The sequence below is a fragment of the Artemia franciscana genome, chromosome 15 (genome assembly GCF_032884065.1).
Source record: "Artemia franciscana chromosome 15, ASM3288406v1, whole genome shotgun sequence".
NCBI classification, from domain to species: Eukaryota; Metazoa; Arthropoda; class Branchiopoda; order Anostraca; family Artemiidae; genus Artemia; species Artemia franciscana.
This window is the reverse complement of record NC_088877.1, coordinates 11,461,552-11,478,342: the sequence shown is the minus strand read 5'-3', so window position 1 is coordinate 11,478,342 and position 16,791 is coordinate 11,461,552. Positions and strand designations below refer to the sequence as shown.

At 35.3% G+C, this 16,791-nt stretch overlaps 1 protein-coding gene across 14 annotated transcripts in view; it reads right to left on the bottom strand.

Moving 5' to 3' along the window:
• The window catches only part of LOC136036050 (fat-like cadherin-related tumor suppressor homolog), a 401,362-nt gene that overhangs the window by 360,439 nt on the left and 24,132 nt on the right, over nucleotides 1-16,791 (bottom strand). For all 14 annotated transcript variants that reach the window (XR_010619615.1, XM_065717994.1, XM_065717993.1 and 11 more), the window contains exon 3: nucleotides 5,260-5,366. Coding sequence is in view for 13 of the 14 variants with exons in the window: in XM_065717994.1 (XP_065574066.1) it covers nucleotides 5,260-5,366 (107 nt within the window). In the remaining variant the exon portion in view is untranslated. The remainder of the gene's footprint in view (nucleotides 1-5,259; nucleotides 5,367-16,791) is intronic.

Genomic DNA, 16,791 nt, shown 5'->3' with positions numbered 1-16,791 from the left:
TTTTAGGAGAGAGGGGGAACCAGAAGCAGGAACGTATGCAGGCAGTTGCCCCCCAATAATTTGGAGAAAACATTATACAGTTCATGCCCCTTGATTCGCCAGATGTGGGCCCCTTTTGCCCCCCCCCCAATAAAAATACTGGAGCTACGCCCCTGTACGCAGGGACCTATCCCACAATAAAATCGTGAGCGGGAGCCTGGTCAAAAGATTCTGCAGGGAGAGGGGGTCAAGCACAAAACAACCTGGAGGGGGGAAATGTCCTTACCCCACCTCCCTACCAAGGCAAAATTGAGAACTTAAAAATATCCAAAGATGAACTTAAGAAAAATTTCTACACATTCAATGATAATGATAATAGCATATAGTTTACTAAATACGCTTTTAGATGGTAACATTTAATAAAAATATGATTTTTCAACGCTCCCTAGCTCGAGACTGAAATCCCACGTTTTTGGAGAAAATCCTGAAGAATAGTGACACTGTTCCCTATGCAATATGCTTTTAATCATGAAAATAAAGAAAAATAATACAAAAAATAAAAAATAAAAGCCCATTTAGCCTATATATAGTTTTATAAGCTGTAGGTACAAGAAAAAGATTATTGAACACGTGGTTATAGTACAAAGGGCCGTATCCAGGATTTATATACGGGGGGAGCATTTTTTGGGAGAAGGTTACAAAAAACTTTCAAAAACCCATCAAAAATCAAAACCCATGCATTTCTGTTACTTTTTTTACGAGTCGGACAGACATTTCATGGGGAGGGGTCGAACACCCTACCCCCCCCAGATACGGCCTCGACAGTACAGCTGAAGATTGGGCCTTATTTCTCTCAAATTACTTGAAATGTCTCTCCCTGTCGGTCATCGAAACGTCACGTGATCCCTTTGTTGTAACAGAGATTCCAAATTTAGAAACTAATCAATACCACCCCTTCAATCCTCTTGAATAGAAAGTGATTATAGCTAATCTTCCCTTTTAGACAGGGTAAAACACTTCGTGCATTGCTAAGCAAATATTTTATATCCCTTCTTCGTCCATGTTGCCTATTCATTAACATATGTATTAAGTCGAAGGAGTTTTGATCGCAGCTACAGGGGAAAATAGTTTTGTACCTCTTGAGGGTCACTGGAAAGGGCTTATCCAGGATTTTTGTTCTGGGAGGGGGGTTTGGGGGAGGGGTTTTGCAAAAATATGAAAAACTCGTCAAACATTTGTTTATATGCATATTTATCACGTTTTAAGAGTCGGGCAAAGATTTGGGGGGAGGAGAAGCTAAACCCGTGTGCCCCCTCCACTGGATATGGCCTTTGTCACTGATGCAAGGTTACACCAATTGGGAAAGTAAAACTAAATTTGACCAATGAAATTTATAAAATTAGCCCAAATTAACAAAACTTTAGGTACAAGAAAACTGGTAGAATCAGTCCAATGGCTAACTTAAAATACCAATTTTCGCCATTTGGGCTTGTATAATCCAGGAAAACAGCAACTATGCAGAGCCTTACTATCGTTCTACAGCCCTTTTTCTATAGCCCTTTTTTTCGCGAGCTGATAAGCGAAGCCAGATTAGCTTTCCATAGTTTATTTCCATTATTCGTGACAAGCCGAAAGCTGTCAGACAGTTATTGGCAAGGAGACAAGAATTGGCTAAACTTGGAAAGCAAATCAAGTCCGCTAGTGTAAAGTGTTTATGGCAAGAATTTTTTAGCGCTAAATTCAAATCATTTCGCTCATGACTTAAATAGCGCTTCCAAGTTTGACTTTTTTCTTCATATTGCTATCAATTACTTCAAGAAATGAATTATATTTTTGAAAATCTTGCAAAATAATGACTGAGGCCAATCACTGACATTGGTCAGTGATTACATAAACACATTTTTGATGCGTTTTCAAGTTTTTTTTTACCCCTCCCATCCGAAAAATCTTATTGTAGCTCCCCCCTCCCCGAAAAAATCCTGTAAACGAACCTGATGTGGATTATCTATTCCGCACCCTAGATTATCAAACCTCCAAAATGCATTAGCTATCTAAAGATTTTACACTGGACACCCAAACAAATTAAGAAGTAATTATATTTTATAATATTCTTGCAAAATAATCTCAATATTCTTGAAAATCTTGCAAAATAATGACTGAGGCCAATGATTGACATTGGTATATACATAAAGATTGATTATGACAAAGGAAGCGTGATCCATATTTAAATAACTTGCTTTTTCACTCGTTATTTGGGACTAGCCGGTATAATCTTAATTAGCCTGTCTAATGAGTCAGCTTCGTTTTCCATTGATTTTGTTTTTGTTTTTTTGCGGCTGGCACTTTTTCGCCGCTACGCCTTGTCGCTAAAAGCCTCTGGTACTTGTTAAATATCCCGACCACACTCAAGAACTGAAGTAAGGTTAATCATAATGAATACACTAAAATATGATGAAAATATAAAACGTTAGTAACACAATTATGGAAACTACAACACAGAATTACGGAAAGCACGCCGATAGAATATTACCGATATCCAAATTTTCAAAAAATTAACAACAATGAAATAAGTTCATGAATTATATCTCATTCATTCATTCATATTAACCAAAACTCTAAAAAAAACAGGATTAGTAAAATGAATAGATCAAAAGAATTTACTTTTTTACACTGATTCCAAATATATAGGCTAAACATTAATATGAGATTTCTCTAATATTGGATTCTTTTGTTTATAATTTTATTTATTTGACACATCATAGTGCGCCAGGATGGCCGAAAGATTATTGCCACAATCAAGAAAAAGCGATCCACAGCTATCCCGTTCATCCTTCTTTTTCACAATCAGAAAAAAAAACACGATTTTCTTCTTCCCACTTCATTGTTCCACCATGAGCGCAAAAGTAAGGATAATAGCTAAGATGTCTTTTGCTTCATAAAAATATGTTTCATCATTGGTTATTCCATAATCGAACTAACTAATAATATTCCTTGTAGAAAAAAATACGGGTTAATGTCAATTATTGTGTAATGTAGTGCACTCCAAAACCAAGATGACATTATCAAATTACACTATTAATGTTAGGAACCACATCTTTCAAACTAAAAACATCACATCTAGGTTTATAAAAAGTTATTCCATTTGAACAAATTCTGGGGCCGCCAAGAACGCAATATATACCAACCCTATTTATTAAATATTTAGTTAAGATATACCTGCATTGTAGTTTATCTCTCTCAGGCTAAGCTGATTCTCTCCGAATTCATACTAAGATACAGAGAGAAACCGGTTTGATTACAGAGAGAAAATAAAGTGCGATCGGGATAATTAGCAAGTACCAAACCTCCTGACATCTTTGACTTCACGTAGCGACTAAACGTGTAGTGCCTTAGCTCCGGTTCAACTCAGGTATTCTTGTACCTTCTTTCACTAGTTAATTTATTGATTAATGCAATATAACCTTGCTATTCATGAAGTGTTCTAATCGTCCTCTAAATTATATCAGTTTGATGTCAGCTTGGTAATATTAGACCCAGAGTTCAAACGTAGCTGCACCAACATACTGCAGGCCTGAAATCATCCTGTAGATTTCAACTAAATCCAACCGGCTAGTGGAAACTGTTCCTGGGTAGTGGTTCTTGGCGCTAAATTCAAATTTTTCAGCTAATGACTTAATTCAGCTAAAAAATTTTAGCTTAAAAAATTTTATTTCACTTTATGGTCAGTGTCTTCAAAATTTAATAGTATTTTCGAAAACCTTGCAAAATCATGACTGAGACCGATTACTGACATCGCTTTATCGATAAAAAATAGATCAAGACAGTCGAGGTGTGGTGTATTTTCGAAAGATTCGGTTTTTAATCGTTATTGAAAACTAGCCGGCATAATTTTCACTAGCCTGTCATATAAGCCAGCTTTGCTTTCCATCGGGATTTGGCGTCAGATTAGAATGAATTCCCTTCATTTATTTGAAACATGCGAACAAAACGCGCCATTCTCTTCAGAAAACGTTGCAATTATACGGGAAACATAATATTGGGCACATGCCCCCCTTTCTCTTGCTAGCCCTACAGGATCTTATTATGTCCATGCCACTGTATGCTTGAGAAAATTTGCCTGCTTTTCGATAAATGGGGGGGGGATACAGTCAAATAGTCACGACATCCTAATTAAAGTCGCACCATCATATTAAGCGTATCAGAGAAACCTACAGTAGAGGTTTCAAGCTCCCATTTGCAAAAGTGTGGACTTTTTCAAGCTCCCATCTGCAAAAGTGTGGACTTTTTCAAGCTTCCATCTGCAAAAGTGTGGACTTTTGTATTATTATTTTTTTCAGGAAGAAAGATCACAGGCTCTATTTCTCTGGTAAAAATACAAAAGTCCATATTTTTGCAAATGGGGGCTTGAAACCTTTACAGGAGTGTGCTCTGATGACCATAATGGTGTAATTTTCATAAGGACATCGTGACTTTATGGGAGTGATTCCCTTCTTTATAGAAAATCTGCAAATTTTCTCAGGCTGATGAAAATAAGCGCATGTAGGGCTAGCATGGGGGAGACACATGCCCAATATTATGTACCACGTGTAATTGCAACATGTTTTGAAGAGAATGATGTGTGTGTTTTGTTTGCTTCTTTAAAAAAATAAACTCGATGTGTTCTTTTTGGGATACCCAATATAAGCATACATAACCATGAAGTCCTCTAAGCTCGTCCCCTCCCCCCGAGAAAGAAGCTCTTTAAGAGTCAGAGAATGTTTCTAGCGGGGTCCTATATTTTCGGCACTTTCTTGGAGCTGCCCCCATCGTAGGCTACAATATCCCTCGAGTGGTCACTAGGGGAGGAGGCGACACAGTCAAGAAGGTCGTTGGTGGAATGCTGGTGGTTCGCCCAGGACCGTGAGAGACGTAGTCAACAGTAGCTGCCTTATGCGCCTCATGGCGTGCGAAGACTTAAGGTTAAGTGAGAAATAATTCGTCAGTTTTTACTTTTTTTCTAATGAGCCCCTCACTAATTGTTATCCGCCCTCCTGAACATACAGAATAATAATAATGCTGTAAAGATTTTACTAATGAGTCAAAATTCTATGCTAACGTTTTTGATGACATGTTTATGACAATTTTTTAAATTTTCTCCTTCTAAAAAGCTGACATTTTTCGTGCGACAACCGAAATGTGATGTATATGCTTCCTGTGTTGCAAAGCAAATATTTACGGCCGTTTCTCGTAGACATTGCCTAATAATATTCAGCTTCAAGTCGGGTATATAATTAAACTCACCTCAATGGACGCCGAAAAGGGTACAACTCCTCTGTCTACTGCAACCACGGTTAACCAAAAATACGGTTTAGTCTCTCTGTCTAGGGAGCATCTAGTTCTAATTATGCCTGAAAATATATATGTATAATTAGATGTCGTTAAAATCTGCATTTCAGAGGAAAAGAATAATTTTTCGGCTTCCGTTGTTATAAATAATTCTAGGTTACACGACTTGAATACAATAAGCTAAACTATCGTTTTGGTTTCATATAGGATGTTTAACATTTTGTATGCTACTTCTCGATAAGGATTCTTGATGCCACAAATTAAAGCTTAAAGTATCTTCTGATGCGTTTTTATACAATCAGCCAGTTTTGAGAATGTTATATTTCATAATACAATAATTATTTTTCTGTTAAGCTTATAACATAGCAAAACGAAATAAACTTAGCAAATAAATTTTGGCTAGTAGCAGAGGCTATCCAGGCCTCTCAGTGTAGAAGATAAGTCTGGTCAGGATCGTGAAAATGTTTCAAGATCAAGGTCGTGAACACTGAAAACACGACCACGGATGAAGCACCTTTAAACTACACCCTTTTTTACCGAGTGGTTGCCAGGTACGTGCGGAAGGGGGGGGGGCAGAATCTTTAATGTTCCTGAGTTTTTGGGCGCTTCTAATCCAAATTATCTAACTAACTGTTTCATTATTATTGCCCGCCTCCAGAAAAAAAATTCACGCATCCATGCCTGTGGTAACTATCGCTACCACATTTGGTACCTGCGGCACCACATGTGGTGCCTGTGGTAGGTCACAGAAAAAAGCTACTTATTTCCTTTTTACAAAATAGGCAAACGAGCAAGATCCAAACATCGAACAAACAGAAGATACTCTATCTTGCGCATAATAGATTGTACACTTTACTGAAAACACGTCTAAATTGAGTTGTAGTAAAGCAAAGAGAGTGCATAAGTGTGCACCATGAAATAGAAAAAATGGATAGGCTATATATCCCTAAGTGAAAAAGGCCAAAGAGCTGAAACTTTGAATACAAGAGAATACGAAACACGTCAAACGTGACAATCCAGCATTTGATTCTCTAGCCCTATCCATTCCTGAAATAATAATAATATTAAAAACGTTCAAATGAAAGTAAAGAGCGACACTAAAACTCAAAATGAGCAGAAATTATGCAGAAACTAGGTCTATTTAGTCCCAATCCTGTTTTCAGCTGCATCGTAAATTTACCAAAGAAAATACTAAAAAGTCGAAACTGTTTTTACAAACAGTATTTAATGGATATTTACCATCAACATTAATTAAAACATTAAACGGTGAGCAATAATGCTTGTCGCTATTATTTTCGGTTTATTTGACATGATTTGACATTTTTTTGACATCATTTTTGATAATTTGGATAGAATGAATTGTGGCTAGGCCCCTTATATGTTGTTATATGCGTTATTGTTATGATAATATGTGTCTTGTTATTATTGATATATGCAAGGTAGGATCCAAGGTGTGGTTTCAAGGGCAGGTGGCCCCTAGAAGGTAAAAAAGTTGCGCTTATTTCAAGAGTAGATGGTTGAAAAGCGCAAGTTTTGGAGCAGCACCCCCAAAGCATCAACTCTGTAGCCGCCTCTGATTATGTCGTTTGGTATTATGTGTATAAGTATTTTTGTGATAACCCAAATAGGTTTTTGATGGGATATTCGTCTATTAACAGTGAAAAAATTATAGGTACTTGTGTCTTATAGCCACCACACTCAAGATCTCATATCGCGAACATGAGACAATAATCGGTTTTCATGGTCTTTATACCAGTCAAAATTAGCTTCGGCTCGGTGGGAAACTACATTGTAGCTATATTTTAATTAAAAATTTAGTTGGTATTTTGGTTAGGTTAGGTTAGATTTGTTTAGTTTACGTATTTAATATTATAATGCGGTCTGGGCAGGCCCCCTTCCATAATTCTTTGTTGTAGTTTTCATAATTTTGTTGACAAAGTATTATATTTTCATCATATGTTTTGTTTTATTTCATTAGCCCTAACCAAAGCTTCATTTCTCGACAGAACTTGAGTTGGGTGGCTATAAGACACAAGTACCAAAATATACCCCTTAATAATAGAATTGGTGATCTCTTTTCGTTTTATTGCTGTCAAAAATAACAATATACACGATTAAGCATGAACAATCTTTTTACAAATGTAAAACTAAACCAATCAAAAAAGGGTCGTTTGAAGAGACCAATTTGATATAACCCTAGTCTAGCCCAAGGTAAAAAGCAGCTGGAAACGGTTGAAATGGGGAGCATATAAAACAATATTTGGCTAAAAACTCACCTTCCTATCCCATATAGTTAGATAAAGATACAAACTCTAAAAATAATTCGAAAAAATTGTAAAACCTAGTTTTTGTGTCAAGAAAGTTCAAGTAATTAACACGAAAGTAACAAGAATCAAGAAAGTAACAAGAATCAAGAAAGGATCATTTTTTCATCTTATTCTCTCCCCTAGTAAAATTGTCCAATACACTAATCGCCAAGACACTCGACCTGTGTATCTATGTACAAAGCGTAATTCTTCGATATTTTCTTTTTCTTCGATAAAAAGGTTTATAACCCAGCATGATCCATCTTACTTTTTCCTAGGTTCCTCGAAAGCAAAATAAAGAAAAGATAAATTAGAGTGTATCAGACCGCAAAACCAAGCGCAAAGTATTTTCAACCGTGTAAGATGACTTCATTTCGCACAATGAAACAGAGTGAGAAAAAAAAAATGAGGCAAGAAAACGATCTGCCAACCGCTACTTCTTCAACAAATGACAGTCATAAATCACTTTCATCACCATCTTCATAGACCTATTGAACATCATAAAAGAACGACCTGTCGAACCCAAAAGTAGCAAATGACATAACGCCCTTCTCCATCAATTACAAAACAGCCTTGTCGGTTTGGCGTGTTCTGACATTGTCCTAATGAGATTTTTACAACAGCCTAGAGCACACTACATAGGCCAGATGGTGTACTATGAATTATTTCTAAAATAAGTTAAAATCACACCAGGTTTATCGAAAGGTGAAAAACTTCGATATTATAAGAATATATGCTTATTTTGAACAATGCCCCACTAGGTAAGCCCAAGCCGGTATAGTCTTCTTTGGTCGGGACGAATTATAGTCCTAGGATATGCTTTTGTAGGGCTACTTTTATAGGTCTTACAAAAGCTCATACCAAGGGTGTCTTTAGGCATAGGTACATACAAGAGAAGAAAGGAAATTCCCTCACAAACAAAACCTAGGATTTAATAAGATTGAGCAAGTTCATTTAATGAAACGGGTTCTTTTGACGAATGGCCAAACCCTGTCTTGAGAAAGGATAGCTTGTGATAAGGCAGAAATCATATAACAAGTTCAATGCCTTAAATTTACTTTTATAGTTAACTTTCCTCAACTTAGCTTATCCTATTCATTTAAAAACAAATACTAGCTAACTTAGTTTACCAGAGGCATATACACGCGAAAATTATACTAATGTTTTAGAGACAAAAAAGGGGAATTTCAAAGGAAGACTACCTTCTTTTTATATATTGATAAGACTCCATTTATGTTAACAATCAACGCATTTTTAACTTAAGCCAAAAACACGGAGATTCATGGAGATATTGGCACTATTTCCAAAATTCTCGGGTTCTAAAATTGTCCTAATAAAATTTTTTTACAGTTGTCTAGAGCACACAACATAGACCAGATGGTGCATTACAAATTATTTCTAAAATAAGATAAAATCACATCAAGTTTATCGGATGGTGGAAAACTTTCCTGGCTATAAGAATGTATACTTTATTTCAACAACATCACACAAGGTAGGCCTCAGCTGGTATGAAGTCTCCTTTGGTCAGAAAAAAACGTAGACCTTTATAGTAGGCCAGAAATGTGATTTGTTCAAATAAACTATATACTTGCTTTGGCCTTGAATATTGCCTTATACACACTAAAAAATACAAGCATAAATGTGTTTAGAAGGACGGACTATACAAACATATTTTACAAAAGACACCCCTTCCACATCTAGGCAAGACATTTTTTGTAATTACTACCCCCTAGGTCCGTGTATTTCTCAGGATTACATAATCGAGCTAAAAGGTAGTTTTATCGTCACTACACAGTCATTCATCAACCAAAGAAAGCTCTAGCACTAGGTAAACAGTGATGTAGGAGTGTAAACAATGAAATAAATGATCTAGGTTCAAAAACAGTGTTGTCATACACAGTCGGATATCTACCACAGCTTTGTCAGATACCAATGTTTTGTATATTTCAATATACGAAAATACTTGCAACATTTTTCATACAAAAATCTTTTTTTTTATTACTTTTCAGCAAAATTAACGTTCAAAGAAACACAACTTAGGAACAATAGGGATTTTTTTTTCAAGACAGTGGAATTCAATTCAGTGGATATTTCGGCCCTATGTCCAACGGCTGTCTTCAGCACAACACCAGAAAAAAATTAAAACTAAAAACGTTTTTTTTTTTTTTTTAAACAGCCCTAGCATCCTTACTTCAATGAAATTCAACCAGGATTGATAAATAAATGATGTGAGATGTTAAATTCATTCAAACAAAACAGAAATAAATAATTAAATACGAGTTTTAAAAGCTAATCTTGCTTTTTTGGCAGCTTGCCTCAAAGGTCTAGTTTCTAACTGGTTCAATACTAGTATAAACTGGTTTAGTAAAATATTTTGTTAGATACTTTTAATCAAATTTTGAGTATAAAGAATTTAGTGAATACTCCCCTAAGTCCCTATTTAAAGAAATATTATTATTTATTTTGAGACTAACTTTGATTGATTCCCGGACCACCTGTTTTATCCCCAAATCATTACTAATGAGAGAAAATTTCAAAAATCATTGTCTGGGAGGGATTATTAAATATAATGCTAAAGCAGAATCAAAAGAGAATTAGAACTAATAATATTAGAACTATTAGAAATTAATGCTTTGCCTATATCTTCTTTATGCTGGTGTTGCCGTTTTTCTAGATTCTGATGAATTCTGCCAACGTAATAATTGCCACAGTTGCATGGTTTTTAATAAACCCCTCTTTGGCGACTAACTGGGGTTTTATATTTACCGGAGTTTAAGAAATTTGTGATTTTAAAATTATTAGTTAAACTACATACAGATTATTTTTTGTACAAACATTTTTTAATTTTGTTGTGATTTTTGGGATGTACGGAAGATAGATAATATTTGATGGCTGATCAGAAGCCTCACATTGTGACATATGAGCCTCATATGAGCCTCACACAGGAGCCTCACAATATGTCACATTGTGACATATCTTTGATTTTACAGGAATGTCTTTTTAGTCTATATATAGGTTATATTATATTATATTATAGTATAGTATATTATTATAGGTATATTATATAGTATACCTATATAATAGTATACCTATTATATATAGTATATATATAGTATACCTATATAGTATATATAGTATATTATATAGTATATTATTATAGTATATTATAACGTTATATTATAGGTTAATTACATTATTGGGGTATCTATTACTAAAAAGAATATCTCTGATAAAATTTATTTCTGCATTTATATATGAATCAGAGCAAATGTTCAGGGCATAAACAATGAGAGAAATTACAACTGCTCTTTTAACTTATGGGGGGGGGTGATTCGAGTTATAATGAAGATATCTATTGCTTTGCGTTCGTTTCTATAGATAATAAAATCCCGTTTATCAGTATTACGAATAATTAACACATCTAAAAACGTTAAAAACACACCTAAATGTATTTTAAACACATTTTAAAACCATTTTTAGTTCTAATTTTCACATTTTAATGTAAGTTATATATATATATATATATATCCGAAATATCCACTGTATTGAATTCCACTGTCTTGGAAAAATTTTTCTATTGTCCCCAAGTTGTGTTTGTTTGATATGGAAAGGCAGTGTGGTCTTCGTCGCTATTTACAAATTAACGTTATATTAAATTATAGCGTATGTAGTTTTACATAAGTTAATTAACCCTATTAAATTAATAATTGACCCTTGTAAAAACCAGCACTAACAGAGTTCCCCGAAATTTTTTCATATTTACAAAAAAAAATTCAAAAGTTTGATATCCGGTATACCCTTTATCAATATTTCGGTAGTTTCTACGATTAAAAATTCTGCTACCCATCCCTGGGGAAGTCTCCAACCGTATAGGGCTAAACGGAAAGCAGACCGTCCGGGTTGGGGTGGGAGGATGCCGTAAGGAAGGCTTAAAGTGAAATGGGAACTTCCCGGGAGGGTGAAAAGAGGGTGGCTTTGAATAGAGTCGGACGGAGGAGGTGTGCGTAGCTGTGCTGGCTTCGGGCGCCTTGGTGTTGCGGTGAGCTATAAATAGTAGTAATATATGCCCTAGAATCATGGAGCTTGGGTAAATCAAAAAAATAAAAAATACTAACTGGCACGGTATCGACGTACCAACCTCATTTCCCAGAAAGTTTCCACATACCTTCTTGTGAGTTGCAGCCCCCCATCCCTCGATATGGTCTCGACCAGCCTCAATTCCCAGATTTTATCCATTTACCTCCTTGTGGATTGCAGCCTACCTCCTCCTTCTTCAGGAAGCCCCTAACTTTAATGTGCAATACACAATAGGAAAACAATAAATTTAACAAATAGTCACTCCTCAATTGAGACTACAACCTAATAGATCTCAAAGAGCAATAGATAAAACAACGAGGAATTATTCTAAGATAGTGAAATATTTTCTAAATGAATATTTCGACTCTATATCTAAGAGCCCTCATCTACAAAGCATAGATAAATATGAAATAAGAATTACAATAAAACACACGACCATTAAAACTAAAATTGAATATTAGGAAATTTTACTTTCGAGTAAAAATTAACACATCTTATTTTATGTACATTATCTTATACTATTATAAGATTACATTACATATATTATTACAAATACGAGTATATTATATTATTATTATAAGATTGATTACATTATCTTATATTAAATTGGTCTTATGATTCTGTAGAATGAAAACAGCTTCTTTGCGTTCTTTTAATTCAGTTGCTATTCTCCGTAACTTTAATAACCAAACACTGGACATCAGTCCAATATTTGGCTAAATACTGGACAAATATAGGATATTAAAAATATCCCATATTTAATTACAATCTTTCAATGCAACACAAAATAGACTAAAAAAAAAAGAACAGCAATAAGTGCAGAATATTTTAAATTAGGCTCCCCATTTTCTCGTCAGCAACTTGAGAACTAAAGAATAAAATTTAATATATTACTAATTACAACAAATAATGAGAGGTTAGTCAGGGGTGCCAATTCATGTAAATGTTCGGGGGCAGGGCAAAACTTTTGTCAATTTTTAAACGAAGAGAGATGTATTTGTCAAAGACTACAGGAGGGGGGGCAGTTTTAGTTTAATTTCATTTTTTTAATGAAAATACCAAAAGAGATGTATTTTTCAAAATATAGGGACCTCTTGGCGCCCTGCCCTCCCAAATCGACGTTCCTGAAGGTGGTTGAGGTTTCATAAACAAAAAGTTGATTAGTGCAGTTTCATGCGCGTAAGACGTGTCGTTGATCACATGGATTATTTATACAAGTTGTAAAAATTATGATGATTGCGAAGAAACGTGGGAATTCATTTACAAGCGTTATTCAACTAGAATATTGTGAATTAAGTCGAGGCTATAAAGCACTGTTGCCACATACAAAGTAATTCCTCTCCCAAAGAAAGCTTTCATACAAAGTAAACAATGATGCAAAAGCAAACAGGAACATGAACCATTTTTTTCCTTCTTTTTAAGCAAATAGAGTACTTCCTTGAGAAAACACAACAATTGTGCTTGAATTATGAAGAAAAATTCAATCAAATATTTAGACAAAATCAAGATGGTCATAACTGAAATGAGACCAGCAATTTAAGCTAAATTATAATGATAACATAGATTTATGACTTTTTATTACAGCAATGGTCCAATACAATTGATAAATATTTTGTGTTATAAACGTCAAGATGAGAATTTAGCCAATCATCCTGTAAAACTGAATTATTATTGAGAGGAATTTGACCCTAAATACTCTTGCATTGCCCTCATAAACTGGCAAATCGTCTTCGCGCCACCCCAACACCTATTTGGTGGGGCGCTTCACGCCCCCCAAGCCCCCCCGCGCGCGTAAGTCTTTACGCGCCATATTAGTTACGCGCCATTGTAGTTGTGTCCCTGTGTCCCACCTGTGAATATCATGAAAAGAGAAATCACCAATGCAACAGCACAGACATAAAAAAAAAAAATAAAATAAAAATAAAAGAAACAGAAGGAGAAAAGGAAGACTGTTTTCCTAAATTAGTGATTAATATAGACCAGCACTTGAATGAGACCTTAACCCTACTCATCCATACAATAACATAGGTCCAACACCATAGCCACACACAATCAACCATAAAGAATAATCCATGGACAGGCATATATATGTCCATGGATTTTATATATATATATATATATATATATATATATATATATATATATATATATATATATATATATATATGTTGCATATAAATAGATTGTCAGGTTTACTGACTCTTGAACATGCAACATATAATTGTCCATGGGAAAAACAATCCGTATTCAGATCTATGCCTCATTATTCTAATGATGTGTCCCTGTGTCCTGGTGTCCCAGTTTTTAATTTCTCTTTGAGTGTCCCGGTCGTCATTTATATTCCCTGTTTCCCGGTGTCCTGGTCGTCATTTGTGTCCCGGTGTCCCGGTCTGTAATTTCTATTCGAACAATCCCTGTGTCCCGGTCGTCATTTATATATCCCGCCTGTGCCCCCGGCGTCCCCGTTGTAGTTGTGTCCCTGTGTCCCGGTCGTCATTTATATTCCCTGTGCCCCGGTCGTGATTTGTGTCCGGGTGTCCCAGTCTGTAATTTCTCTTTGAGGTTCCCGGTCGTCATTTATATTCCCTGTGTCCCGGTCGTCATTTGTGTCCCGGTATGTAATTTCATCAGTTGACAAACATGACGTCAGTCGACAAACAACTTCATGACGCATACAGCTCAATCCTTATAATGACGTCAGTCGACACACACACACACACACAGACAACTTATTTTTCAAACAGTTCGTGGTAACGAACTGTAGTAAGGAGCGACCCGGCTCAATAGAAACCAAAACTGTAAAAAATGGAATTCTGATACAAATAGCTACATCAAAAGAATCATCAGGTTTAGTCTTACGCACCAAAAGTTACGAGCCTGAGAAAATTTGTGTCATTTTAGAAAAATAGGGGGAAACACCCCCTAAAGGTCATAGAATCTTAACGAAAATTACATCATCAGATTCAGCGTATCAGAGAACCCTACTGTAGAAGTTTCAAGCTCCTATCTACAAAAATGTGGAATTTTGTATTTTTTGCCAGAAGGCAGATCACGGATGCGTGTTTTTTTTTTTTTCAGGGGTGATCGTATCGACCCAGTGGTTCTAGAATTTTGGAAGAGGGCTCATTCGAACGGAAATGAAAAGTTCTAGTGCCCTTTTTAAGTGACCAAAAAAATTGAAGGGCACCTAGGCCCCCTCCCACGCTAATTATTTTCCCAAAGTCAACGGATCAAAATTCTGAGATAGCCATTTTATTCAACGTAGTCGAAAAACCTTATAACTATGTCTTCGGGGACGACTTACTCCTCCACAGTCCCCGTGGGAGGGGCTACAAGTTACAAACTTTGACCAGTGCTTACATATAGTAATGGTTATAGGGAAGTATACAGGTGTTTTCAGGAGGTTTTTTTGGTTGGGGGAGGGGTTGAAAAGAGGGGGATATACTGGAGAACTTTCCATTGAGGAATTTTTAATGGGGGAAGAAAATTTCCATGAAGGGAGCGCAGGATTTACTAGCATTATTTAAAAAAAAAAAAACAATGAAAAAATAAATATGAAAAAGTTTTTTTCAGCTGGAAGTAAGGAGCAGCATTAAAACTTAAAACGAACAGAAATTATTACCCATATGAGGGGCTCACCTCCTCCTAATACCTCGCTCTTTACGCTAAAGTATTTTTAGTAATGTCAACTATTTATTCTACGGCTTTTGTGATTCAGGGGTCATTCTTAATGAATTGGGCCAAAATTTAAGATTTAGTGTAAAGAGAGAGGTACTGACGAGGGGGCAAACCCTCTCATATATGTAATAAAAACATGAGAATAAAAAATTCTTTACGTAAGCTAGTTTATAAGTTACGGATATCTTTTATTAATAAAAATATTCGTAAAAAATTAAAAGTTCTAGTTGCCTTTTTTATTAACCAAAAATTGGAGGGCAACTAGGCTTCCTCCCCCGCTCTTTTTTTCTCAAAATCATTCGATCAAAATTATGAGAAAGCCATTTAGCGAAAAAAAAATATGCAAATTTCGTTTTAATTATTTCTCTGCGGAGAGCCAAAATCAAAACATGCATTGATTCAAAAACGTTCAGAAATTAAATAAAAAAAAAAACAAGTTTTTTCAACTGAAAGTAAGGAGCGACATTAAAACTTAAAACGAACAGAAATTACTTCGTATATGAAAGGGGCTGCTGCCTCATCAACGCCTCGCTCTTTACGCTAAAGTTTTTTACTGTTTTAAAAAGAACAGCTGAGAGAAAGAGTCAAACTTTAGCGTAAAGAGCGGGGCGTTGATGAGGAAGCAGCCCCTTTCATATACGAAGTAATTTCTGTTCGTTTTAAGTTTTAATGTCGCTCCTTACTTTCAGTTGAAAAAACTTGTTTTTTTCAAAAAAGGTTAAAACTAAACTAAAAAAGGTTACTAAAAAAAAAGGTTCAAACTAAAAAAGGTTAAAACTACAAAAAAACTAAAAAGAAAATACTAAAAAAAAACTAAAAAAGCTAAAAAACTAAATAAAAAGGTAAAAAACTAAAAAAGAAAAAAAAACTAAAAAAAAAACTAAAAAAAGGTAAAAACTACAAAAAAAAAAACTAAAAAGAAAAAAACTAAAAACTAATAAAAAAAACTAAAAAAAACTAAAAACTTAAAAAGAAAAAAAACAAAAAAAAGGAAAAAAATTGAAAAATAAAGGAGAAATAGAAAACTAAAAACCGGGACACAGGGAATATAAATGACGACCAGGACTCTCAAAGAGAAATTACAGACTGGGACACAAATAACGACCGGGAGATATAAATGACGACCGGGACACTCAAAGATAAATTACAGACCGGGACACCGGGAATATAAATGACGACCGGGACGCTCAAACAGAAATTACAGACTGGGACACAAATGACGACCGGGATACTGGGAATATAAATGACGACCGGGACACAACTACAAGGGGGATGCCGGGGGCACAGGGGGATATATAAATGACGACGGGGACACAGGGAATGTTCGATTAGTAATCACCATCAACAAAGCTCAAGGGCAATCATGTGGGGGCAATCATGTGACGGGGTGGCGCGAAGCGCCACCCCAACAACTAGTTAAGGGGGG